The sequence below is a fragment of the Geotrypetes seraphini genome, chromosome 6 (genome assembly GCF_902459505.1).
Source record: "Geotrypetes seraphini chromosome 6, aGeoSer1.1, whole genome shotgun sequence".
NCBI classification, from domain to species: Eukaryota; Metazoa; Chordata; class Amphibia; order Gymnophiona; family Dermophiidae; genus Geotrypetes; species Geotrypetes seraphini.
Genome location: NC_047089.1, coordinates 229704822 through 229726585, shown reverse-complemented (window position 1 = coordinate 229726585; position 21764 = coordinate 229704822). Strand labels below are relative to the sequence as shown.

The 21764-nt window shown below is 46.4% G+C and overlaps 1 protein-coding gene across 2 annotated transcripts in view; it reads right to left on the bottom strand.

Moving 5' to 3' along the window:
• IL10RB (interleukin 10 receptor subunit beta) overlaps window positions 1–21764 on the bottom strand; it is a 75015-nt gene that overhangs the window by 39523 nt on the left and 13728 nt on the right. For both annotated transcript variants that reach the window (XR_004539905.1, XM_033948991.1), the window contains exons 2-3: window positions 17177–17300; window positions 2238–2407 (exon numbers count right to left, since the gene is read on the bottom strand). Coding sequence is in view for 1 of the 2 variants with exons in the window: in XM_033948991.1 (XP_033804882.1) it covers window positions 2238–2407; window positions 17177–17300 (294 nt within the window). In the remaining variant the exon portion in view is untranslated. The remainder of the gene's footprint in view (window positions 1–2237; window positions 2408–17176; window positions 17301–21764) is intronic.

The following is a 21764-nucleotide window of genomic DNA, read 5'->3' as shown; positions in this document are numbered from 1 at the left end:
CCTTCCTCTCAAGCACGCTCCTTACCCCTTCTGTTGGTTGTGAGAGTGAAAGCAAACTCCCGCCTCTTGCCTGGGCCGGGCCTTGAGCATCTGCGCATGCTCAAGGCCTTCTTGAGCATGCGCAAATGCTCAAGGTCCGGCCCAAGCAAGAGGCGGGAGTTTGCTTTCACTCACAATCAGCAGAAGGGGTAAGGAGCGTGCTTGAGAGGAAGGGCGGGTGGATGCCGCTTTCAGCACAGGGGTGCGATGCGGTTCTCGCGGGGGGTGGGGGTGATGGAGCGGTGCCAGTAGCCTCGGGTGGGGGGGGGTTTGGTGGAACGAATCAAAGCAAGTTTCCACTCATTCCTTTGGGGAAACTCGCTTTGATATACGAGTAACTTGATTTACGAGCATGCTTCTGGAACGAATTATGCTCGTAAACCAAGGTTCCACTGTATAATTTAAGAATAACCTGCTTTCCTAATTCTTTCTTAAATGTAACCAATAAAGTAGCTCGTTTTGTTATGCAATCCTTAGATGATTCCAAAAACTGAAAAATATTTAAACTATCATGTGATACCAATTGATCCATTGATATCTCAATTATTTTGTGCCTAAAAGGAAAAATCCCATGAACAATTCTATTTTTCTTTTCTTTTTTTTTTTATAATTCTTTATTCATTTTCACAAATTACATTAAGTGTTAATATTTTCATTCACAGTAACAATAAATACATCACTTATAAACAATCATTGGTATATTACATATATTCTTATCCCTATCCCTCGCCCATCCCCCCAACCATATACTCCATTATTGTATGATATATGTAATAATAAAATACCCCCTCCCTACCTCATAAACTAATAAACATTCTATTTTTCATAAAATGAATGAGATTTATCAATTAAAACCTAAAATCAGAAGCTCCAAACACCCACAATGAAAAAATGTACAATGTTTATTAAATAAAAACTGGAAACACTTTCCCACCCTCTCCCCTGGGTTTTGTTTTGCCCTCTGTTCAGTTTTTGTGCCTGTTCTGTGACAACTTCTAAATGACAGAGATATACATATTTTATCCACTGAAAAAAGGTACATAGTAATTGAATCTGTACTGCCAAGAACCCTTAATTAGATTGTGTTTATTGTAGCTTGACCTGCTATATAAAGCTAGTCAAATTAGAATAGAGAGGTATCACCTTATTTTGTAATTTTGCTTTGTTAATCTTTATTTACCGTATTATACTCAAATAGAAGTCGAGACCCCCATTTTGCCCCCAATAAAGGAGGAAAAATGGTTGACTCAAATATAAGACGGGGGCTTAATATTCTAGTGCCATGCCCTGCCAGGACCTGCACCCAGTGTCCCCTCCCTCACACCCTCCCCTGCCAGGCTCTGTACCCAGCCCTCTTCCCTCACTGCCCTGCCAGGCTCTGCACCCAGCCCCCTCACTTCCAGCCAGGCTTTGCACTCTGTCCCAACTTCCTACCCTGTACCCTCTCTGGTGGTCTAGTGGTAGGCTGGGACAGGAGGGATCCCTCCCATCTCCCGTCCCAGCCGACTAACAATTTTTTTTTTTTAAAGCCCCCCCCCACCCCCACATGTACCTTTTTAATCCCTGGTGGTCCAGCAGTGTATGGGGCAGGAGCGATCTTTCTGCACTTATGCCCCGTGCTGAGCCTCTCTCTCCCTGGATGTCTCCAATCTCGCAGCCATTGGCATACCCGACAGGACAGAGCTTTTCATGCTTCCTGTCCGGCCCTGCGCCGCTCTCTGAATGGCTGCCGCCAGTTCTTGTCCCATGAGAACTGGCAGCAGCCATTTAGAGAGCAGCACGGGGCCAGGCAGGGAGCACGAAAAGCTCGGTCCTGTTGGGTGTGCCGTTGGCCGCGAGATCGGAGGCAGACATTCAGGGAGGGAGAGGCTCAGCAAGGGGCACGAGCCCGGAAAGATCACTTCTGCCCCATACACCGTGTTACCACCAGGGATTAAAAACGGCAAAAAAGGTATGGGGGGGATTTAAAAAAAAAAAAAAAAATTGTTAGTCGGCTGGGACGGGAGGGATTCCTCCTGTCCCGGCCTACCAGGTCATACAGCAGGCTGGTTGAGGCCTGCAACAAGTCCAGGAACGGGCTGGGTGGTCATAGGGTGATGACCCGAATATAGGACGAGACCCCCATCCTATATTTGAGTATATACGGCATATGCCCTTATTATGAAGAATTTCTTCTGACAAGAAAAATAAAAGCTTACTTTGCGAAGCAGGACTGAAGTGGATATCCACACAGCCTGAGGTTCTGTTCTGGACCTCAGCCCAAACACGCACAAAATAGGAAGCGAAAAAAGAGAGCAGCGAGAAGTCACACTCAAGCCTCTTAATATTCAAGCAGGTCGAGATGAACGGTGATGGTGAATTAAGATCCCTGAAGACAAAGTATGCAAAGAAAAAAAGAAATGTACATTACATTTTTATTTCCAAGATTTCAAATTTAACATATACTTCACTGATTTTATATCCACATGTAGAAGGCCTGGTGCTCAAGGAAACTGGAAACAGACATTAGTGAATAAACACACTTCTACCTGCTTACTCTGCTGCTTTGCTACTATTACCGTATTTCCCCGAAAATAAGCCCTAGTCGCTGGCAGCAGTGCTTCCCCCGCCGACCCTTTCACCTCTCCCTCCCATCCGAACCTCGACCGCGAGCCAAAATACCTGGAAACAAACGGCAGCGTAGGCTGCATCGCGGCCTGCCCTTTTCACGCCCAGCCGTTCTATGCAACGTTGCTGATGACATCATCAGTGATGTGGCAGAGGAATGTCCGGACATGAGAAAGCAGGCCACGATGCAGCCTACGCTGCCGTTTGTTTCCAGGTATTTCGGCTCACGGTCGGGGTTCGGATGGGAGAGATGAAAGGGTCAGCAGGGGAGGGTGCGGGGTGCGCAGCTGCGGCGGTGGGGAGGATGGAGCTTGCAGGAATGGGGCAGGAACAGGAAAAGAACTCATGGGGATGGGAAAATGAGTTCCCACGGGGATGGGGAAAAATTTGTCCCCGTGTTATTCTCTAATGTACAGCACTGTGTATGCCTAGTAGTACTATAGAAACTTATTAGCAGAAGCAGTAGTAGTAACTTCCTGAACAGTGGCTCGTGGACTGTAGGGTGCGATAGCTGTGGTACGTTAATGGAATGGACAGTGCGGGACATGATGGTGCAGTATTTTCTGGAGTTTTTCTACAAAACGCCTGCTTTTCGTATAAGGAAGTTCTTTGTCCAAATTTAAGGACAGCCTCTGTTAATGGATTGGCTGACAAGTAATGATGTCATGCAGGACAAAAGGTACATATTGGGGAGCGATGAATTATCGGGTTGAGATCTTTGTCAGGAAAGCCAGCGTTTGGTAGCTGTAAAGACCTCCCAGATGACACAACTAATCTTTTGATAATTCATTATGGCAATTAATAAACGAAATAACTATGTTAATAAAACTTGCGTCGTGTGTCATTTTCCATGTACATTTTTACATACCTAGAGCAAAGCTAGCAACTTAATTAGCACCCACACAGCTGCTTAAAAGTGCGCTTGTGTCTAATTACCCTGCTCACTTCCCTATATATCAGCTTATGCATATAGAAGCAATAACATGCCATGGGTAGAAGAGGCTATAATATTAGATGTCAGTACTGTATAGAAAAGATAGATTGGGATAAAATCATGCCAGAATCACCAAAACAGCATTGTGGAAGCTAAAACTGAAGACAGTTACAACCTTTTTTTTTTGGTGGGGGGAAAGCAGGGACTACGGGGAGGAAAAAATAAAAATAAAAAAAATCGGTCCCTGTGTCATTCTCTAGTTAAATCCCATTGTAGTATCTTGGGCAAGTCACTTAACCCTCAAACTGACTCAGGTACAGACTTCGACTGTAAGCCCTCTGGGGACAGGAAGATACCTACAGTACCTGAGTGCAATTTGCCTTAAACTACAACTGAAAAAGGCATGAGTTAAATTCAAAAGCTCTTCCCTTCTCCACTGATATCAGATGAATAAATCTGTACTTCCTACTCTGGTGGAACATATACATATCTGCCCTTCCATAGTTTCCCATGCCAGCACCTTGCATATTACCTCTTCAGCATATAGTTGACGCCATAGTCCTTCACAGACTTGACTTTTGCCTCTGGATTTTAGATTCATTACTCATCTTCTCCGAATCTGAGCTCTAGGCTCAGCTTGAGGTCAACTTGCCCAAGTTCATGAATAATAATAATCATAATAACTTTATTCTTTTATACCGCCATAACCAAAAGTTCTAGGCGGTTTACACTAAAAAAAAGCTGGACAATTAGTAAAATACAATAGTACAGTAAAAAAATACAATTATTTATAGAATAGAATTTCAATAATAAAACTCACTAAGTAATAAATTTATCGAACAAGGGGCTCCTTTTCCTAAGGTGCGCTAGCGTTTTTAGCGCACGCAGGAAACAACCGCGTGCTATGCTTCTAGAACTAACGCCAGCTCAACGCTGGTGTTAAGGTCTAGCACGCGCTATTCCACACGTTAAAGCCCTAGCGCACCTTAGTAAAATGAGCCCAAAGTGGTCTTAATTAATTTCCAAAAACAGCAATAGGATAACATAGCTTGCTGACTACATTAACCTAACCAAGAATGTTGCCTTCAGCTTGAAATGCTAGGGTCCTATCTAAGAAGGAGGTGCGAGATTTAAGCCCTAGCTCTCCAGGGTCACAACCAACTTCTCTAATCACTAGGCTGCTATTCCTACACCTTTGATCCTCTCTTGCTAGTGTGAATATAGCACAGTTACTTACCGTAACAGGTGTTATCCAGGGAGCGCAGGCAGATATTCTCTACATGTGGGCGACGCCACCGACAGAGCCCCCTAGCGGACGTTTTCGCAAGCAGACTTGCTTGAAGACCTTCAAGCATGCGATTGGCCCGCGCATGCGCGCGAGCCCCTACCGCCCGACCTAGGACATGCGTCTCCTCAGCGTGGCTCCTCAGTTCAGATAGCTAGCAAAGAAGCCAACTACGGGGAGGCGGGTGGGTTGCGAGAATATCTGCCTACTGTCCCTGGATAACACCTGTTACGGTAAGTAACTGTGCTTTAGCCCAGGACAAGCAGGCAGCATATTCTCTACATGTGGGAGACCTCCAAGCTAACCATAATGGGATGGAGGGAGAGTTGGCAATTTAGGAGAATAGATTTTGCAAAACGGACTGGCCAAAATGGCCGTCACGCCTGGAGAAAGCATCCAGACAGTAGTGCGAGGTAAACGTATGAACCGAGGACCAAGTGGCAGTCTTACAGATTTCCTCAATCGGAGTCGAGCGGAGGAAAGCAACAGACACTGTCATCGCTCGGACCTTGTGGCCTGTGACTGGACCCGGCAGGGAGAGACCAGCCTGAGCGTAACAGAGAGATACAAGTGGCCAACCAGTTAGAAATGGTCAACTTAGAAACAGAGCGACCCAAGCTATCAGGATCGAAAGAGAGAAACAGCTGGGGAGCAGAACGATGAGTAGCAGTGCGCTTCAAGTAGAAGGCCAGCGCACGCTTACAATCAAGAGAATGCAGAGTCACTTCTCCAGGGTGAAAATGGGGCTTCGGAAAAAACACAGGAAGAACAATGGATTGGTTGATGTGAAACTCAGAAACAACCTTAGGCAAGAACTTAGGATGGGTATGGAGAACCACCTTATCATGATGGAAGACAGTGAAAGGTGGGTCCACAACCAAGGCTTGAAGCTCACTGACCCGACGGGCAGAAGTGAGAGCAATTAGAAACACAACCTTCCAGGTAAGATACTTCAAAGTGAACCCGCACTAGCGGCTCGAACGGGGGTTTCAACAAGTGAGTAAGGACCACAGGAGGAGGTTTAAGGGGCGGATAAACGTGGAAAAGGCCTTTCATGAAGTGGGAAACCACAGGATGAACAGAGATAGGCTTCCCGTCAATCGGCTGATGAAAGGCAGCAGTGGCACTAAGGTAGACCCGAACCGAAGAGGATTTGAGTCCAGCGCCAGACAAGTGTAACAGATAATCCAGAACAGCAGGTAAGGAGGCAGACATTGGCTCCTGCTGTCGAGTAGCACACCAGGAAGAAAATCGGGTCCACTTCTGAGGGTAACATTGGCGAGTGGACTCCTTCCGAGACGCCTCCAGGACGTCCAGCATAGGCTGAGAGAGCTGTAACGAGGGGACTAAGTCTCGAGGAACCAAGCCGTTAATTGCAGAGACTGAAGGTTGGGATGAAGCAGAGAACCTCGACTCTGTGTAAGCACAGAAGGAAAAACAGGCAGAAGAAGAGACTCCCTGGAACTAAGTTGCAACAGAAGGGAGAACCACGGCTGTCAGGGCCACCGAGGGGCTATCGGAATCATGGTGGCACTTGTGGACTTGAGCCTGAGGAGAGTCTTCAGAATCAGAGGGAATGGAGGGAATGCATACAGAAACAGGTTCATCCAGTCCAGCAGGAAAGCATCCGCCTCGAGTCTGAGAGGGGTGTAAACCCTGGAGCAGAAGCGAGGCAACTTGTGATTGAGAAGGGACGCAAACAGATCGATGTCCAGGGTCCCCCAATGAGCAAACACTTGACGCAGGGTCAAGGAATGGATGGACCACTCGTGAGGCTGCAGAAGATGACTCAACCTGTCCGCCAGACAATTGTGCTGGCCCTGAATGTAGACCGCTTGAAGGAACATGTTGCGGTGAATGGCCCAATCCCAGAGCCGCATCGCCTCTTGGCACAGGGACAGGGACCCCGTGCCCCCTTGTTTGTTGATATAATACATGTCAACCTGGTTGTCCAAAGACAGATGGGCCCCCCTCTGGCATAAACGAACAAGGGCCTCTTGACGAGGCTGAGGCAAGAAGGAGTGGAGACGAACCGTGTCCAGGAGCGCTCCGATGAATTCCAGAGACTGGGACAGATAGAGGTGAGACTTGGGGAAGTTCACCTCGAAGTCGAGACTCTGAAGGAACAAGATGGTCTGATCCGTCGCTCGCAGAACCTTGTGGCGCGAGGACGCTTTGATCAACCAGTCGTCAAGTTGGGAAACACCTGCAGGCCGCAGAGACACAGGGCCGCAGCTACCACAACTAGACATTTTGTGTAAACCCTCGCCGAAGGGAAGAACACGGTATTGGAGGTGGAGATCCCCCACCCGGAATCTCAGATACCGGCGAGAGGCCGGGTGTATCAGAATGTGCGTGTACGCCTCCTTGAAGTCCAGTGAGCACAACCAGTCCCCCTCGTCCAAGAGTGGGTACAAGGTAGGAAGGGTGAGCATTCTGAACCACTCCCTGACCAGAAACTTGTTCAGAGCATGGAAGTCCAGGATCGGATGCAGATCCCCCGTCTTCTTGGGTACCAGAAAGTACCAGGAATAAAATCCGGTATTCCACTGGTCCGGAGGAACCTCCTCGATTGCCCAAAGGCGAAGAAGGGCTTGAGCTTCCTGCAGAAGGAGAGGCAGCTGAGACCAGGCAAAAGGATACTCTCTTGGAGGAAGGTCCAGGGGCACGCGACTGAAGTGAAGGGAGTACCCCTCTCGGATGATGGAAAGTACCCAACTGTCGGTGGTAAGACTTTCCCACTGGGCATTGAAATGAAATAGACAACCCCCGATGGGGAGGGGGACGGCTCCAGGAGGAAGGGAACCCAAAGGCTCAGACTGGAATTGTCAAAAAGACAGCCCAGGCTTGGCCTTAGCTTGTCACTGAGGCCGAGAGAATGCAGGAGTAGATTTCTGTGGATACCTCCGGAGAGGAATTTTGTATTGCCGAGCCGGAGGGGTCTTCGGCTTAAGTCTCACTAGAGAAGGGAAGGACCGTTTGTGTTCCGAGAGGCGCTTGGTGGCTGCCTCTATGGAATCATCAAAGAGTTCATTACCCACGCAAGGGAGACTGGCAAGACAATCCTGGAGATTGGGATCCATGTCCACAATCCTGAGCCAAGCAAGACGACGCATGGCGATGGCAAACGCCGTGAACCTCGAGGATAACATGTAGAGGCCGAGCTGGGAGAGGGTCTCCTCGAGGAGACGAAATTCCTGAAGCTGAGAATCCGGCACCTCCTCCCGGAACGAGCGGAGGGTGTCCACACAGAACCTGAGGTAGGACGTGAAGATAAAATTATAGTTGAGGACACGGTTCACCATCATTGAGTTTTGATAAAGACAGCGACCAAATTTGTCCATCATACGGCCTTCCCTGCCCAGAGGGATGGCAGTGTAAACTTTCGAGGTTGGACTTCTTCAAGGCCTGAGGAGGAAAGAGGAGACTTACCCGAGACCGGAGTAGCAGGAGGAGCAGAGACCAGAGCCTTTGAGGCCAAGGGTGACTTCGAGGCCGAGGCACCCAACGAGGGCGCCGAGGCCGAGGATCCATGGGACCAAATAGTTGGAGAATCTTGGCCACTCTCCGACGAAGAGCCCGCGGTTGCAAAGTCACACAATGTGGACATGACTCAGCGCGGTGCTCCGCACCTAGGCACTCCACACACCAACGATGAGGGTCAGTGATGGAGATAACCCAGTTGCACTGGGTACAGTTTTTAAACCCGGAACAAGGCTGGGACATAAGAAAAAGGACGGCCGCGGCCCCGCGAGGCCAGGCGGCCAGAACACGGCCGGGAACCCGGTCAAAAATATACGAACAGAAAAAAAGAAAAATAAAGATGCGAGCACAGCAACTATACTAAAAGTAACCAAATAAGCCACGGCGCAAGAGGACAATGAGATCGCGCGAAGCAAGGGAGCAGTGCTTCTGGCTCCATGGATAACATAGAATTGAGGCCATGCTGAGGAGACGTATGCCCTAGGTCGGGCGGGAGGAGCACGCGCGCATGCCCGGGCCAATCGCAAGCTTGAAGGTCTTCAAGCAAATCTGCTTGCAAAAACTTCCGCTAGGGGGCTCCATCGGTGACGTCACCTACATGTAGAGGATATGCTGCCTGCTTGTCCTGGGATAAATGATTTTCTTTTTACATTACATTAGTGACTTCTATTCTGCAAGTACCTTGCAGTTCTAGGTGGATTACAAAAGAAGATAACTGGACATTTCCAGGAAAATTACAAATTAGGGAGCTGTTTACATGGTTGAGACTTTGAAGGGAAATTTACAAGAGTGGGAATAGACATGGAGATGTGTTATGATTTCTTGATAAATTTTTTGAATAACAGGGTTTCGATTTCTTTTCGAAATGATTTGAAGTCGGTCGTTGCTGTCAGCATGTTGGAGATGGGGTGATCAAGTTTAGCTGCTTGCGTTGCTAGTAGGTTGTCATACAACTTCTTGCGCTGTGTACCTTTGAATGGGGGGTAGGTAAATGGGGTCTGAGTTCTCCTTTGTCTGGTTGTTTTGTTCCAGTTTAGCCCTTCGTTAGCCCTATTTCCCCCTTGCAATTTTTGCCTTTTTTGATGTACATATCTAAAAGCTGTATTCTTCATTTTCACCGCTATGTAAGGCGGTCCAGAGGAGGGCGACGAAAATGATAGGAGGCTTGCGCCAGAAGAGACTGGAAGCCCTGAATATGTATACCCTAGAGGAAAGGAGAGACAGGGGAGATATGATTCAGACATTCAAATACTTGAAGGGTATTAACGTAGAACAAAATCTTTTCCAGAGAAAGGAAAATGGTAAAACCAGAGGACATAATTTGAGGTTGAGGGGTGGTAGATTCAGGGGCAATGTTAGGAAATTCTACTTTACGGAGAGGGTAGTGGATGCCTGGAATGCGCTCCCGAGAGAGGTGGTGGAGAGTAAAACTGTGATTGAGTTCAAAGAAGCGTGGGATGAACACAGAAGATTTAGAATCAGAAAATAATATTAAATATTGAACTAGGCCAGTTACTGGGCAGACTTGCACGGTCTGTGTCGGTGTATGGCCATTTGGTGAAGGATGGGCAGGGGAGGGCTTCAATGGCTGGGAGGGTGTAGATGGGCTGGAGTAAGTCTTAACAGAGATTTTGGCAGTTGGAACCCAAGCACAGTACCGGGTAAAGCTTTGGATTCTTGCCCAGAAATAGCTAAGAAGAAAAAAATAAAAAATAAATAAAAAATAAATTTAAATTGAATCAGGTTGGGCAGACTGGATGGACCATTCGGGTCTTTATCTGCCGTCATCTACTATGTAACTGACCACCCTTCCCTCTGCTTCTCTTGCTAATTTTGCCTATCTTCATTTTATGTTTGAATTTTACAGTGCTATTACTTTTGCTTTCACTGTTTATTGTCGTTCTTATGCTGCCACAAACAAAACTTTGTTGCCATATCAATGCTCCTATTTTTAATCTTTCATTAGACCAACCTATGCGTTAGACAAAGATACTACGCAAGTATTCAAAGATCACGTAATTTGCTGCTGAAAGAGGATATTTATTGCACATTTTGAGTGGCTGAATAAGACAGCAAGATAAGAGGAAATAGCAAGCCAAGAGGAGGAGAGTGTGGCAGAGTGGTTAGAGGCTACAGGCTCAGCACCCTGAGGTTGTGGGTTCAAACCCTGTGCAAGCCACTTAATCCATCACTGCCCCGGGTATATTACATAGACTGGCGTTTTTGATTTTTTTTTTTTTTAACTTGTTTGCACTTTCATTTTGGTTAAATTGCGCAAGTGTGCCAATGCTTGGCAATCGATCCCTACTTTTAGGATACCTGTGAATGCTTTTATAGTTTGACATCTAGGGCTGCTTTTACAAAGGTGCGTTAGGCCCTTAACAAGCGGAATAGCGCGCGCTAAAATGCCATGTGCTAGCCACTACTGCCTCCTCTTGAGCAGGTGGTAGTTTTTCGGGTAGCGCGCGCTAATCTGGTGCGTGCGTTAAAAACGCTAGCGCACCTTTGTAAAAGGAGCCCCTAAGTTTTTCAAACAGGATGGATTTTTTTGACAGAAACTATTTTTATGTCTAAACATAGTTAGCAATTGGTTTTAAGTTTGTTTATTCACAATAGAATGCCTGGAGACAAAATTTAATGTACACATTACCCCTTTAAGACTAGTTTTCCTGTGTATTCTTGGTTGTTTTTTAAGTTCTTGTCAATACCTTTGGTTCCTCAGTTTATCTATATCTATAATAATAATATTCTAAGCGCGCATGCGCACTCTCGCCGCGTGTTCCCCAAGATCTGATCTGTCGGGATGTGCCAAGGCGAGAGTGCGCATGCGCGCTCCGTGAGGGGAGGAGGGAGAGGGCCGAGGCTGTCCTGTTGGCAGCATGACCCCGATCCCCCTGCGCCCGCTCACCGCCCCACTGCCGAGCTTCGGAGCGAAGAAGCCGCGGTCCGGCCTAGCCTGCTGAGAGGGAGAGCGGCGCTGGCACCGGGGAGGAGGGGGACACACACACGAGGGCTCTGCCGCCAGCTCAGCTCGGCTGCTCCGTCTCTGCCGGGGCTAACAGCAGCAGCCCCCGAAGCTCCTCACCAGCCTGTCCCGCCTCCTTGAGAAGGTCTGAAAAGCTGGCCTCGCGCGCTCTGCAATCAACTGCCGCTCGCCTACCCGTGCCAGGGTGATGCGCTGGGGCTCCCGCAGTGTCGATGGTGAGCGACGCGCTGGAGCTGGACCCCGCCTGTCAGCAGCGGCTCGACGAGATGGCGAACCGCAGCGGCTGACAGGAGGAGACAGAGGGGAGATGCTGGATTGATGGGAGGATAGACAGAAGGGAGGTTCTGGTCTGGTGGGGGGGAAGGGAAAGGAAGGGAGGCCTACTGCTGGACAGGGGGAGCAGGAAGAGGTGCTGATGGACAGGGGGGAGGTAAAACAGAGGGAGAAGGGCTGTTGCTGGATAAGGGGAGCAGTGAAGAGGGGGTGGACACAGGGGAGGTAAAAGGAAGGGAGAATGGACAGGGAGAGCACGCAAGGGGTGGTGGTGGTCAGCCAAAAGAAAGAAAGACAGAAATAAGAAAGCGGCTAAGGAGACAGAGAGAGAAAGAAATAAAGACAGACACACACACATATATTCTAGCACCCGTTAATGTAACGGGCTATAAAGCTAGTATATATATATTCTTTTAGGTGTTATCTGTTTGGCTATCTTTTCCATTGTTCTTTGTATGGATTACATTGAATAGTAAGGAAGATTTTAATTCCCATATTCAATCACATTTTATTTAATATACTGCAATAATGCATTTCTAGTTTTTTATTCATTCATTTCATCACTTTCCAATAAGTTTCAAGTTTCTTAACTTTTAATATATCGACCATCAACTGGTATCTAGCCGGTTTACAATAAAATGTTAAAAATAGAGATAGAAAATTATATTTATAAAAGGAGTTAATAAAAGTGTACATTAAGGACATGAACTGGACGAACTTGAGAGTGATGGTAAGAGGGGAAGGGAGGGGTAAAGTTACATAATTAGGAGAAGAAAAGAAGAAAGAGGGGGAAAAAAAAAATAGGAGATTGAAAGAAGAATGGAGGGAGAGGATAAAACATGTAGGATGGGATCGCTTCATAGAAGCGGTTGGTTGAGTAAGAAGGAAATGCTTTAAGAGCAGATGAAAGCATCTCGAAATAAGAAAGTCTTTAGGCTTATCTTGAATCTATCAAGTTGTTTTTCATGGCGGAGTTGTTGTGGTAGAGCATTTCACAATGTTGGGGCAACTACTGAAAAATTTGTTTTTCTAGTGTAGAAAAAACCTTTTATAGAGGGAATTGAAAGGAAATTCTGGTCTGCTGATCTAAGTGTACGTGTTGGGCATTGTGGAATGAGAAGCCTATCAAGGTAGGAAGGCTGATGGGAGAGTTTAATTTTAAAGGTCAGCAGGATAGTTTTATAAGTAACACGATGTGTTATGGGAAGCCAATGCGCTTCTTTCAGGAGAGGGGTGACGTGATCATATTTACCTAGTTTGTATATAAGTTTTATTGCCGTGTTTTGGATTAACTGTAAACGTCGGATTTCTTTTTGGAGAATTCCGTTATATAGGGAGTTGCAGTTATCAAGGAGGGAGATAACTAAGGAATGAACCAAGGTTTTGATAGCGTCCGTGTCTAGGATGGAAGTTAGAGAACGAATAAGGCGAAGTTTATAAAAACAAGTTTTTACCACCGAGCTGTTTGTACTGATTCATTTATCTTTTATAAGTACCGTATTTTCACGCATATAACGCGCGCGTTATACACGATTTTACAAACCGTGCATAACCTTGCGCGTTTTACAACTTTTTTTTTTACATAGTTCCCCCCCCCCGACGTCCGATACACCCCCCGCAGGACCGCTCGCACCCCCCACCCCGAAGGACCGCTCGCACGCACCTGCACCCGCACCCCGAAGGACCACTCGCACGCACTCCCACCCGCACCCGCACCCCCACCCTGAAGGACCGCTCGCACCCCCACAGCCTCCCGACACCCCCCCCATCATGTAGAAGCTCCTACCGGTGTCCTGCTTCTTCCTCTTGGCGGTCCCGGCCCTTCTGTGAGCCCTGCGCCTGCGCTGCTTCCTCTTCCGGCAGTCCCGCCCTTTCTCTGATGTCAGAGAAAGGGCGGGACCGCCGGAAGAGGAAGCAGCGCAGGCACAGGGCTCACAGAAGGGCCGGGACCGCCAAGAGGAAGCAGCAGGACACCGGTAGGAGCTTCTACATGATGGGGGGGGGGGGGGTCGGGAGGCTGTGGGGGTGCGAGCGGTCCTTCAGGGTAGGGGTGCGGGTGGGAGTGCGTGCAAGCGGTCCTTCATAGAAAAATAGAAAGATGACGGCAGAAAAGGGCTATAGCCCATCAAGTCTGCCCACTCTACTGTCCCACCCCATTAAGTCAGAGTTTCAAGTTTTAAGTTTATTCATAAATTTGATAAATCGTCTATTAGAATCACTAAGCAATATACAAAATGAAAATAGAGTATAATAAAAAGAAACAAACATTTAACAATGTACTGTCATTAAAAACAAACATGAATTGGGAGGGAAAGGATAAAAGTTACAATTTTCAATTTAAGGTAAAAGGAATGGAAAGAACACAAGGGTAAGGGGAAGTTAAACCACAGCATAATATGGAATCTCACTAAACATTTAAATATTGAAGGCGTAGAGATCCCACGTGGATGTCCCATTTATTCTTAAAGTCGAGCACGCTAGTGGCCTTGATCACCTGCACCGGTAGTTTGTTCCAGTGATCCACCACCCTTTCTGTAAAGAAATACTTCCTGGTGTCACCACCAAATCTCCCTCCTCCGAGTTTGAGCGGGTGCCCCCTTGTGACTGAAGGTCCCTTAGGAAAGAATATGTCGTTTTCCACCTCGACACGACCTGTGACGTACTTAAATGTCTCAATCATGTCACCCCTCTCCCTGCGCTCCTCTAGAGAGTAGAGCTGCAACTTGCCCAGTCTTTCCTCGTATGAGAGGCCCTTGAGTCCGGAGACCATTCTAGTGGCCATTCGCTGGACTGACTCAGCTCGAAGCACATCTTTACGGTAATGTGGCCTCCAGAATTGCACACAGTACTCCAGATGAGGTCTCACCATGGTTCTGTACAGTGGCATTATGACTTCAGGTTTACGTCTGACGAAGCTTCTATTGATACATCCCATGTATCTATTGATACATCCCATGTATCTATTGATACATCGCCTTGCCTTGGATGAGGCCTTCTCTACTTGTTTGGCAGCCTTCATGTCTGCACTGATGATTACTCCCAAGTCCCGTTCTTCTGAGGTCGTAGCTAGTGTTTCTCCATTCAAGGTGTATGTTCTGCATGGATTTTTGCTGCCGAGATGCATCACCTTACACTTCTTTGCGTTGAAGCCCAGCTGCCATGTTTAGGATCAGTTTTCCAACTTGATCAGATCCTGCGCCATACCATCCGTGAGATCGCTTTCACCTACTATATTACACAGTTTGGCGTCGTCGGCAAACAGCGCTACTTTTCCCTGAAGCCCTCGGGTCAAGTCCCTTATGAATATGTTAAAAAGGGATGGTCCCAGGACTGAGCCCTGCGGCACTCCGCTAGTCACCTCCGATGTCTTAGAGAGGGTGCCATTGACCACCACCCTCTGAAGTCTTCCACTCAGCCAATCATTGACCCATGCCGTTAGTTTCTCACCTAACCCCATCAATTTCATCTTGTTTAATAGTCTACGGTGTGGGACACTGTCAAACGCTTTACTGAAATCCAAGTACACTATGTCCAGAGACTCTCCCGAGTCTAGCTTTCCTGTCACCCAGTCAAAGAAGCTGATAAGATTGGATTGGCATGACCTGCCCCTAGTGAATCCATGTTGACAGGGATCCCTCAGATTCCCCTCATCCAATATCGTGTCTAATTTCCCTTTAAGTAGAGTTTCCATGAGTTTACACACTATTGATGTGAGACTTACTGGTCTGTAATTCGCAGCCTCCGCTCTGCAACCCTTTTTGTTCAGAGGAACAACATTGGCAGTTTTCCAGTCCAGGGGGACTCTACCCGTACTTAGGGAGAGATTGAAGAGCATGGCTAACGGTTCCGCCAAAACATCGCATAGCTCTCTGAGCACTCTTGGGTGCAGATTGTCCGGTCCCATGGCTTTGTTCACCTTGAGTCTTGACAGTTCTTTGTAAACATCAGCTGGTGTGAACTCAAACTTCTGAAATGGGTCATCCATGCTTTGCTTTGCATCCAGCCGAGGCCCCTGCCCTGGTGCCTCGCAGGTAAAGACTGAACAGAAGTAATCATTCAGTAGTTTGGCTTTATCGGGGTGGGGGTGCGGGTGCAGTTGAGCGGTCCTTCGGGGTGGGGGTGCGAGCGGTGAATCGGATGTCGGGGGGGTGGCATCAGGCTTTCAGGGTGGGGACAGGACTTCAAGGGGGAGAGGAGAGTCGGGGTGGGCGAAAGGAGAGTCGGGGTGGCCAGAGGAGAGTCGGGGCGGGCGAAAGGAGAGTTGGGCGGCGACGAGAAAGTCGGGGCAGCATGCGCGGTATACGGGTGTGCGCGGTATAAAAATTTTTTTTACATATATTTCGGTTTCCCGCACGCTATACCCATGTGCGCGTTTTACACGGGTGCACGTTATCTACGTGAAAATACGGTAGTTTATTCATTTGTAATACAGTGCTCCCCCTGCGAATTTGCGGTCCAGGTCATTCGTGGTATTTTCCGACCTCGAATGACCAGGCAGGAGAGGGCAGCCGGAGTGCTGGCGAGTGAAGGAAATCACTCGCGATATGCTCCGACCGCCTCTTCCTGTACTAAAGTCAGGCCTTCCCAATCAGGAGCTGCTTTGACACGCAGCTCCTGATTGGCGAGACCCGACTTTAATACCGGAAGAGGCGGCTGGAGCATACCGCGAGTGATTTCCTTTACTCGCCGGCGTTCCGGCTGCCCTCTCCTGCCTCTCCGGCTGCCCTCTCCTGTCTCCCCTGCTAAAAACCATATTTGCGGTTTTTCAACATTCGTGCGGGTTCCTGGAATGGAACCCCCATGAATATCAGGGAGTACTGTATATGCATTCATAGCATGTTTTTATCACGTCATGCTTTTTAATTGTAAAAAACCATTATAATTATTCATGTGATTCATTTAAGCTGTTTATACATTTTTATTTTATATTGCACTTGTCCACTGATATGATTTACAAATATGTGTTTTTATGTAGACCCCCGACGCAGGCAGATATGCTGAAAAACGGACTGTCAGGTCCTTCAATACACTTCTCCCTCCGTATTCGCTGTGATAGGGGATTAATAGAACCGCAAATACAGAAAAACCGCAAATAACTTTTTCATATGTTATTCGCTGTTTTCTATTAAAAACCATTGTGAAACTGCGAATAATATGGTGGGAGACCTGGCCTGTTCCTGAAGGAGAGGCATAACACGGTGAAGAAAGTGCTGGGAATTGGCGATTTTCTCTGTAAATGCTGGGAATCAGTGATTTCTCTATGCAAGCTGAAATAATTTGGGGGGAGGAGCCAGCAAGCTAAAAACCGCAAATAATCGAAACTGTGAATGCTGAAACCGTGAATACAGAGGGATAAGTGTATTTTGGTTAATAGACTGTGAGCCTGCCAGGACAGACAGGGAAAATGCTTTAGTACCTGATTTGTAACCTGTGGTAGGACAGGCTGAAAACTCAAATACATAAATATAGGGAAATCAGAAAGGGCAAAGATAAGTGAGACAAGTAGAGCAAAACCAGTGGATACGAAGGAAACATTTTCAGTGTCATATACTGTAAAATCCAAACCTACAGTTTATACTGTGCTGTGTATGTCATATTCTCTGGCTGTGGGATGGGTGGATCCCATTTCAGGATATGCTTCAAATTTACCGACTCCATTCTTACATTACGTGGTTTGGGCATTTCCCCAGATACTGTAAGGAATAAAAAAGTTCAGTAAATAATATGATATATGAATCTAATCTAATACTTGGCTTTATATACCGAGTCTTCATTCTAAGAAAGCTCGACAATAGTTAACTTAAAAAAATATAAACCATAAAAGAAAAAATTTTGAAAAGAATTAATTTCCAAAATGTTTAGTGAATACAGTAGTTTTCAAAAGCTTACGAAAAAATAGAAGAGAACCAGAGCTTCTTATAAGGAACGGTCCTATGTCAAGCAATTTTTGCAATCAATTTGAGATATTGTTAAAAAAAAAAATCTTTGATGTATTTATTTATTTAAAAATTGATATACCACATAAAAACTATGTGGTTTACAAAATTACATGCATACATATTAAAAATACTAAAACATGTTTCAATAGAACACAATAAAAACATGAACAGTATCATTATTAAAACCTTCTTTCAAATTTATTCAACAAGATGGATAGACAAAATCCCATAAAAACATTTACAGGACGGTAAGGCTTCAGCAACAAATAGCATTAGCACGTGAAGGCATTAACAAATAATTGTGTTTTCAACATTTTCTTAAAATTCAGTCTCCCGTCACAAAATTGCAGAATACTGGGCAGCGCATCCCAGAGCTTGGCACCTGCTACAGACAGCATTTTCCCCCCAATCTTAAAATGAGAGACCTAACAGCTGACCCTCCAAATTCAACTTCATACCATTTTCAGATCGCAAACATTTTCTGGGTTGATAGATTTTAAAAAACTCCTTTAGTGCTCTTGGGGAAACGTGATATAAGATTTGCTGTATGATTGAGAGAATCTTAAACTGTACTCTCTGTACCAAATGAAATCTCTCTTTCCTTAATAATATTTAAATCTCATGCTTCTAGTTAGTATAACTTATCAAGCTATTTGATGATTAAAAACATTCTCTCACATTGGAAAACTTCTCAACTTCTCTCTTCCCACCACTGGTGGCAGTTGGTTCTACAACACTGTATGAGTTAAGAACATAAGAATTGACGCTGCTGGGTCAGACCAGTGGTCCATCGTGCCCAGCAGTCCACTCACGCGGCAGCCCTCTGGTCAAAGACCATCACCCTAACTCAGACTAGCCCTACCCAAACATTCCGGTTCAGCAGGAACTTGTCTAACTTTGTCTTGAATCCCTGGAAGGTGTTTTCCCCTATGACAGACTCCGGAAGAACATTCCAGTTTTCTACCACTCTCTGGGTGAAGAAGAACTTCCTTATGTTCGTACGGAATCTATCTCCTTTCAACTTTAGAGAGTGCCCTCTCGTTCTCCCTTCCTTGGAGAGGGTGAACAACCTGTCCTTATCTACCAAGTCTATTCCCTTCAGTACCTTGAATGTTTCAATCATGTCCCCTCTTAAATCTCCTCTGTTCGAGGGAGAGGAGGCCCAGTTTCTCTAATCTTTTGCTGTATGGCAACTCCTCCAGCCCTTTAACCATCTTGGTCGCTCTTCTCTGGACCCTTTCGAGTAGTCCTTGCTAAAAAATTTGGCACCACAATCTCTTTTAATAAATGTTGGTCTCCACTGCAAATCTACTTGCAATCACTTCCCAGTCATGCAACATGATATTACTGCTAATGAATAACAAATTTTCTCATTTTCGAATATATTGTGAACTTAAACATACATTATGATAATTTATATCAATGATGTATACTGAACTTTCTATGTTATGTATCTGGAATCTCATTGTTCTGTTATAATTAATATATAGTATATTCTTAAAAACTCAATAAAATTTTGTGGGTGTGGGGAAACAAAAGTTCAGTAAATATTTTCCAAATGATGGACTTGATGCTTGGTACTCAATCTTTAGTACAGGCATCTTGAAAACTCAGCAAAGTGTGGAACTCACAGAGAATTACCGCATTTTTCGCTCCATAAGACGCACCCTAGATTTAAAGGAGGAAAACAAGAAAAAAAACATTCTGAACCAAATTCTTCCTGCCAGGCTCTGCACCCAACCCCACACTCCTTGCCAAGCCTGCCTGCCCTGCACCCAACCCCACACTCCTTGCCAAGCTCTGCACCCTGTCCCCCCTCTGGTGGTGTAGTGGAAGGCCAGGACAGGGGACAGGGCAGGCAGGCCTAGTGGCTGGCAGGCAGGTAGGGACATGGCACACAAGCCTAGTGGAAGGCAGGTAGGCAAGGACAGGGCAGGCAGGCAGGGACAGGGCAGGCAGGCATGCCTCCCCCTCGCAGGCAGCCCCCCAGGCAGGCATGCCTCCCCCTCCCAGGCCTCCCCCCAGGCAGGCAGGCAGGCCTACCCCCTTCCAGGGGGGCAGGCAGGCAGGCCTTCCCCCTTCCAAATAGCCCCTTCCAGGCAGGCAGGTCTCCCCCCTCCAGGCCTCCCTGCAGGCAGGCAGGCCCGACATCACCCTCCTTATTTTTAATTTGGTCGGCAGGCAGGCAGGCCCCTGCCTGTACCTATTTTTAATTAGGCAGGGCAGCTCCCGGCCTCCCTCACCCCCACCATTACCTTTTTAAAATTCTGAGGCCCTTCCTGCTGGACGCGGCTGCCTGGAGCACTGACAGCTGATGCGGCTTCCTCAGAGTCCTCTTCCCTTGCAGCAGAGCGGCGCACAAGGCTACCGGCCTAGTCCCGCGCTGCTTCCCGTGAGAACTCTCCTATTAAGAACTGTCGCGGGAAGCGGTGCGGGACCAGGCCGGCAGCCATGTGGGCCACTCTGCCGAAAGGGAAGAGGACTCGGAAGCAGCCACGTCAGCGCTCCAGGCAGCCACATCCAGCGAGGGAGGGCCTCAGAATTTACAAAAAGGTAACGGGAGGGGTTTGGGTATTTGCTCCATAAGACACACCCTTATTTCCACCCCCTTTTTGAGGGTGGAAAAAGTGCGTCTTATGGGGTGAAAAACACGATAATTTTGTCACTCTAAAAAAATTGGCACCTTAGGATAACAGTAAGAGGCAAGATCTTATAATCTTATAATTGGAAAATAAATGCTGCTCATACAGTTGGACCTGACGGCGGCATTTGACCTGGTAGACCATAACATCCTACTGCAAATCTTGGACTCAATAGGCATCTCAGATAAAGTATATTCATGGTTTGAAGGTTTCTTAAAATCCAGAACATACAAAGTAAAATCAGACAAAGAAAAATCCAAACCTTGGTCCAACCCCTGCAGCGTTCCACAAGGGTCCCCACTGTCCCCTACTCTCTTCAACCTATATACGGCCTCTCTTGGCGTTTACCTGAACAAACAAGGCCTATCCTCTTATAGCTATGCTGATGACATCACCATCCTCATTCCTTTCGACCAACCAATGCTCTTAATGTCAGACACACTACACAGAACTCTAGCTACAGTTACAACTTGGATGACCACAAACTGAAACTCAACCCAGACAAAACTAAATTCATCCTCCTAGAAAACAACAAAATCCCAACCATAACCAAATTAGAAATCAACTCTATCAACTACCCTTTGCAAACCACCCTAAAACTTCTAGGTATGACTATTGACAGAGGCTGCACCATGCAACCAAAAATTAACAAAACAATACAGAAATCTTTGCAGTTATGAGAAACCTTAGACAAGTCCGAAAATTCTTCGAAAAAACACAATTTCCAATCTCTAATCCTAAGTATCCTAGACTATTGCAACATCCTCTACCTCCCCTGCCCTGCAATAATGATTAAACAACTACAGACAATTCAGAATACAGTTCTGAGACTCGTCTATTCATTGAAAAAACATGATCACATTACTGAGGCATTCATCAATTCTCATTGGCTTCCAATCCAGGAAAGATACAATTTAAATTCTACTGTATACTATTTAAAACTATAAATAGAGACAGCCCAACCTACCTAAACGACCGCCTCATCCAAACCACCTCTACCAGGCATAGAAAAACACCTCCCCCATTCACTTACCCCCCAATCAAAGAAGTAAAACGGAAAAAACTATACAATGGACTACTGGCCACTCAGGCAGTGAAGATAGACAACCAAGTCTCCAACCTATTGACAACAACCCCAGACTACAAGATGTTCAGAAAGGAAATAAAAACTATACTCTTCAAGAAATCCCTTAATAAAGCTTAATACCATGATAAAGCTTAACCCCCCCTCTTACCATCCCCTCCCTAACCCCAGATCCTACTTTTCCCTCTCTTGGAAACCTTCTCTGATCTAACGTTGTAACCCTTCTTCCATAACTCTTTTTGTAATCCGCTTTGAACCGAAAGGTAATGGCGGAATAGAAATCTGTAATGTAATCAGAAATCCCTAGTCCTAAGGATAGTTGTTTTTTTCTCCAAATAATGTTTTATTTAGTCATTAAAAAATAAGATACAAACCGAATATACCTATAATTCTTTTACATACCATACTGAATTCAAACAGCTCCTTTCTCAACCACCCCACCCCCGTGCCATATATAGTACTCCAGCTGGTTCCATGTTCTTTTCACACTCG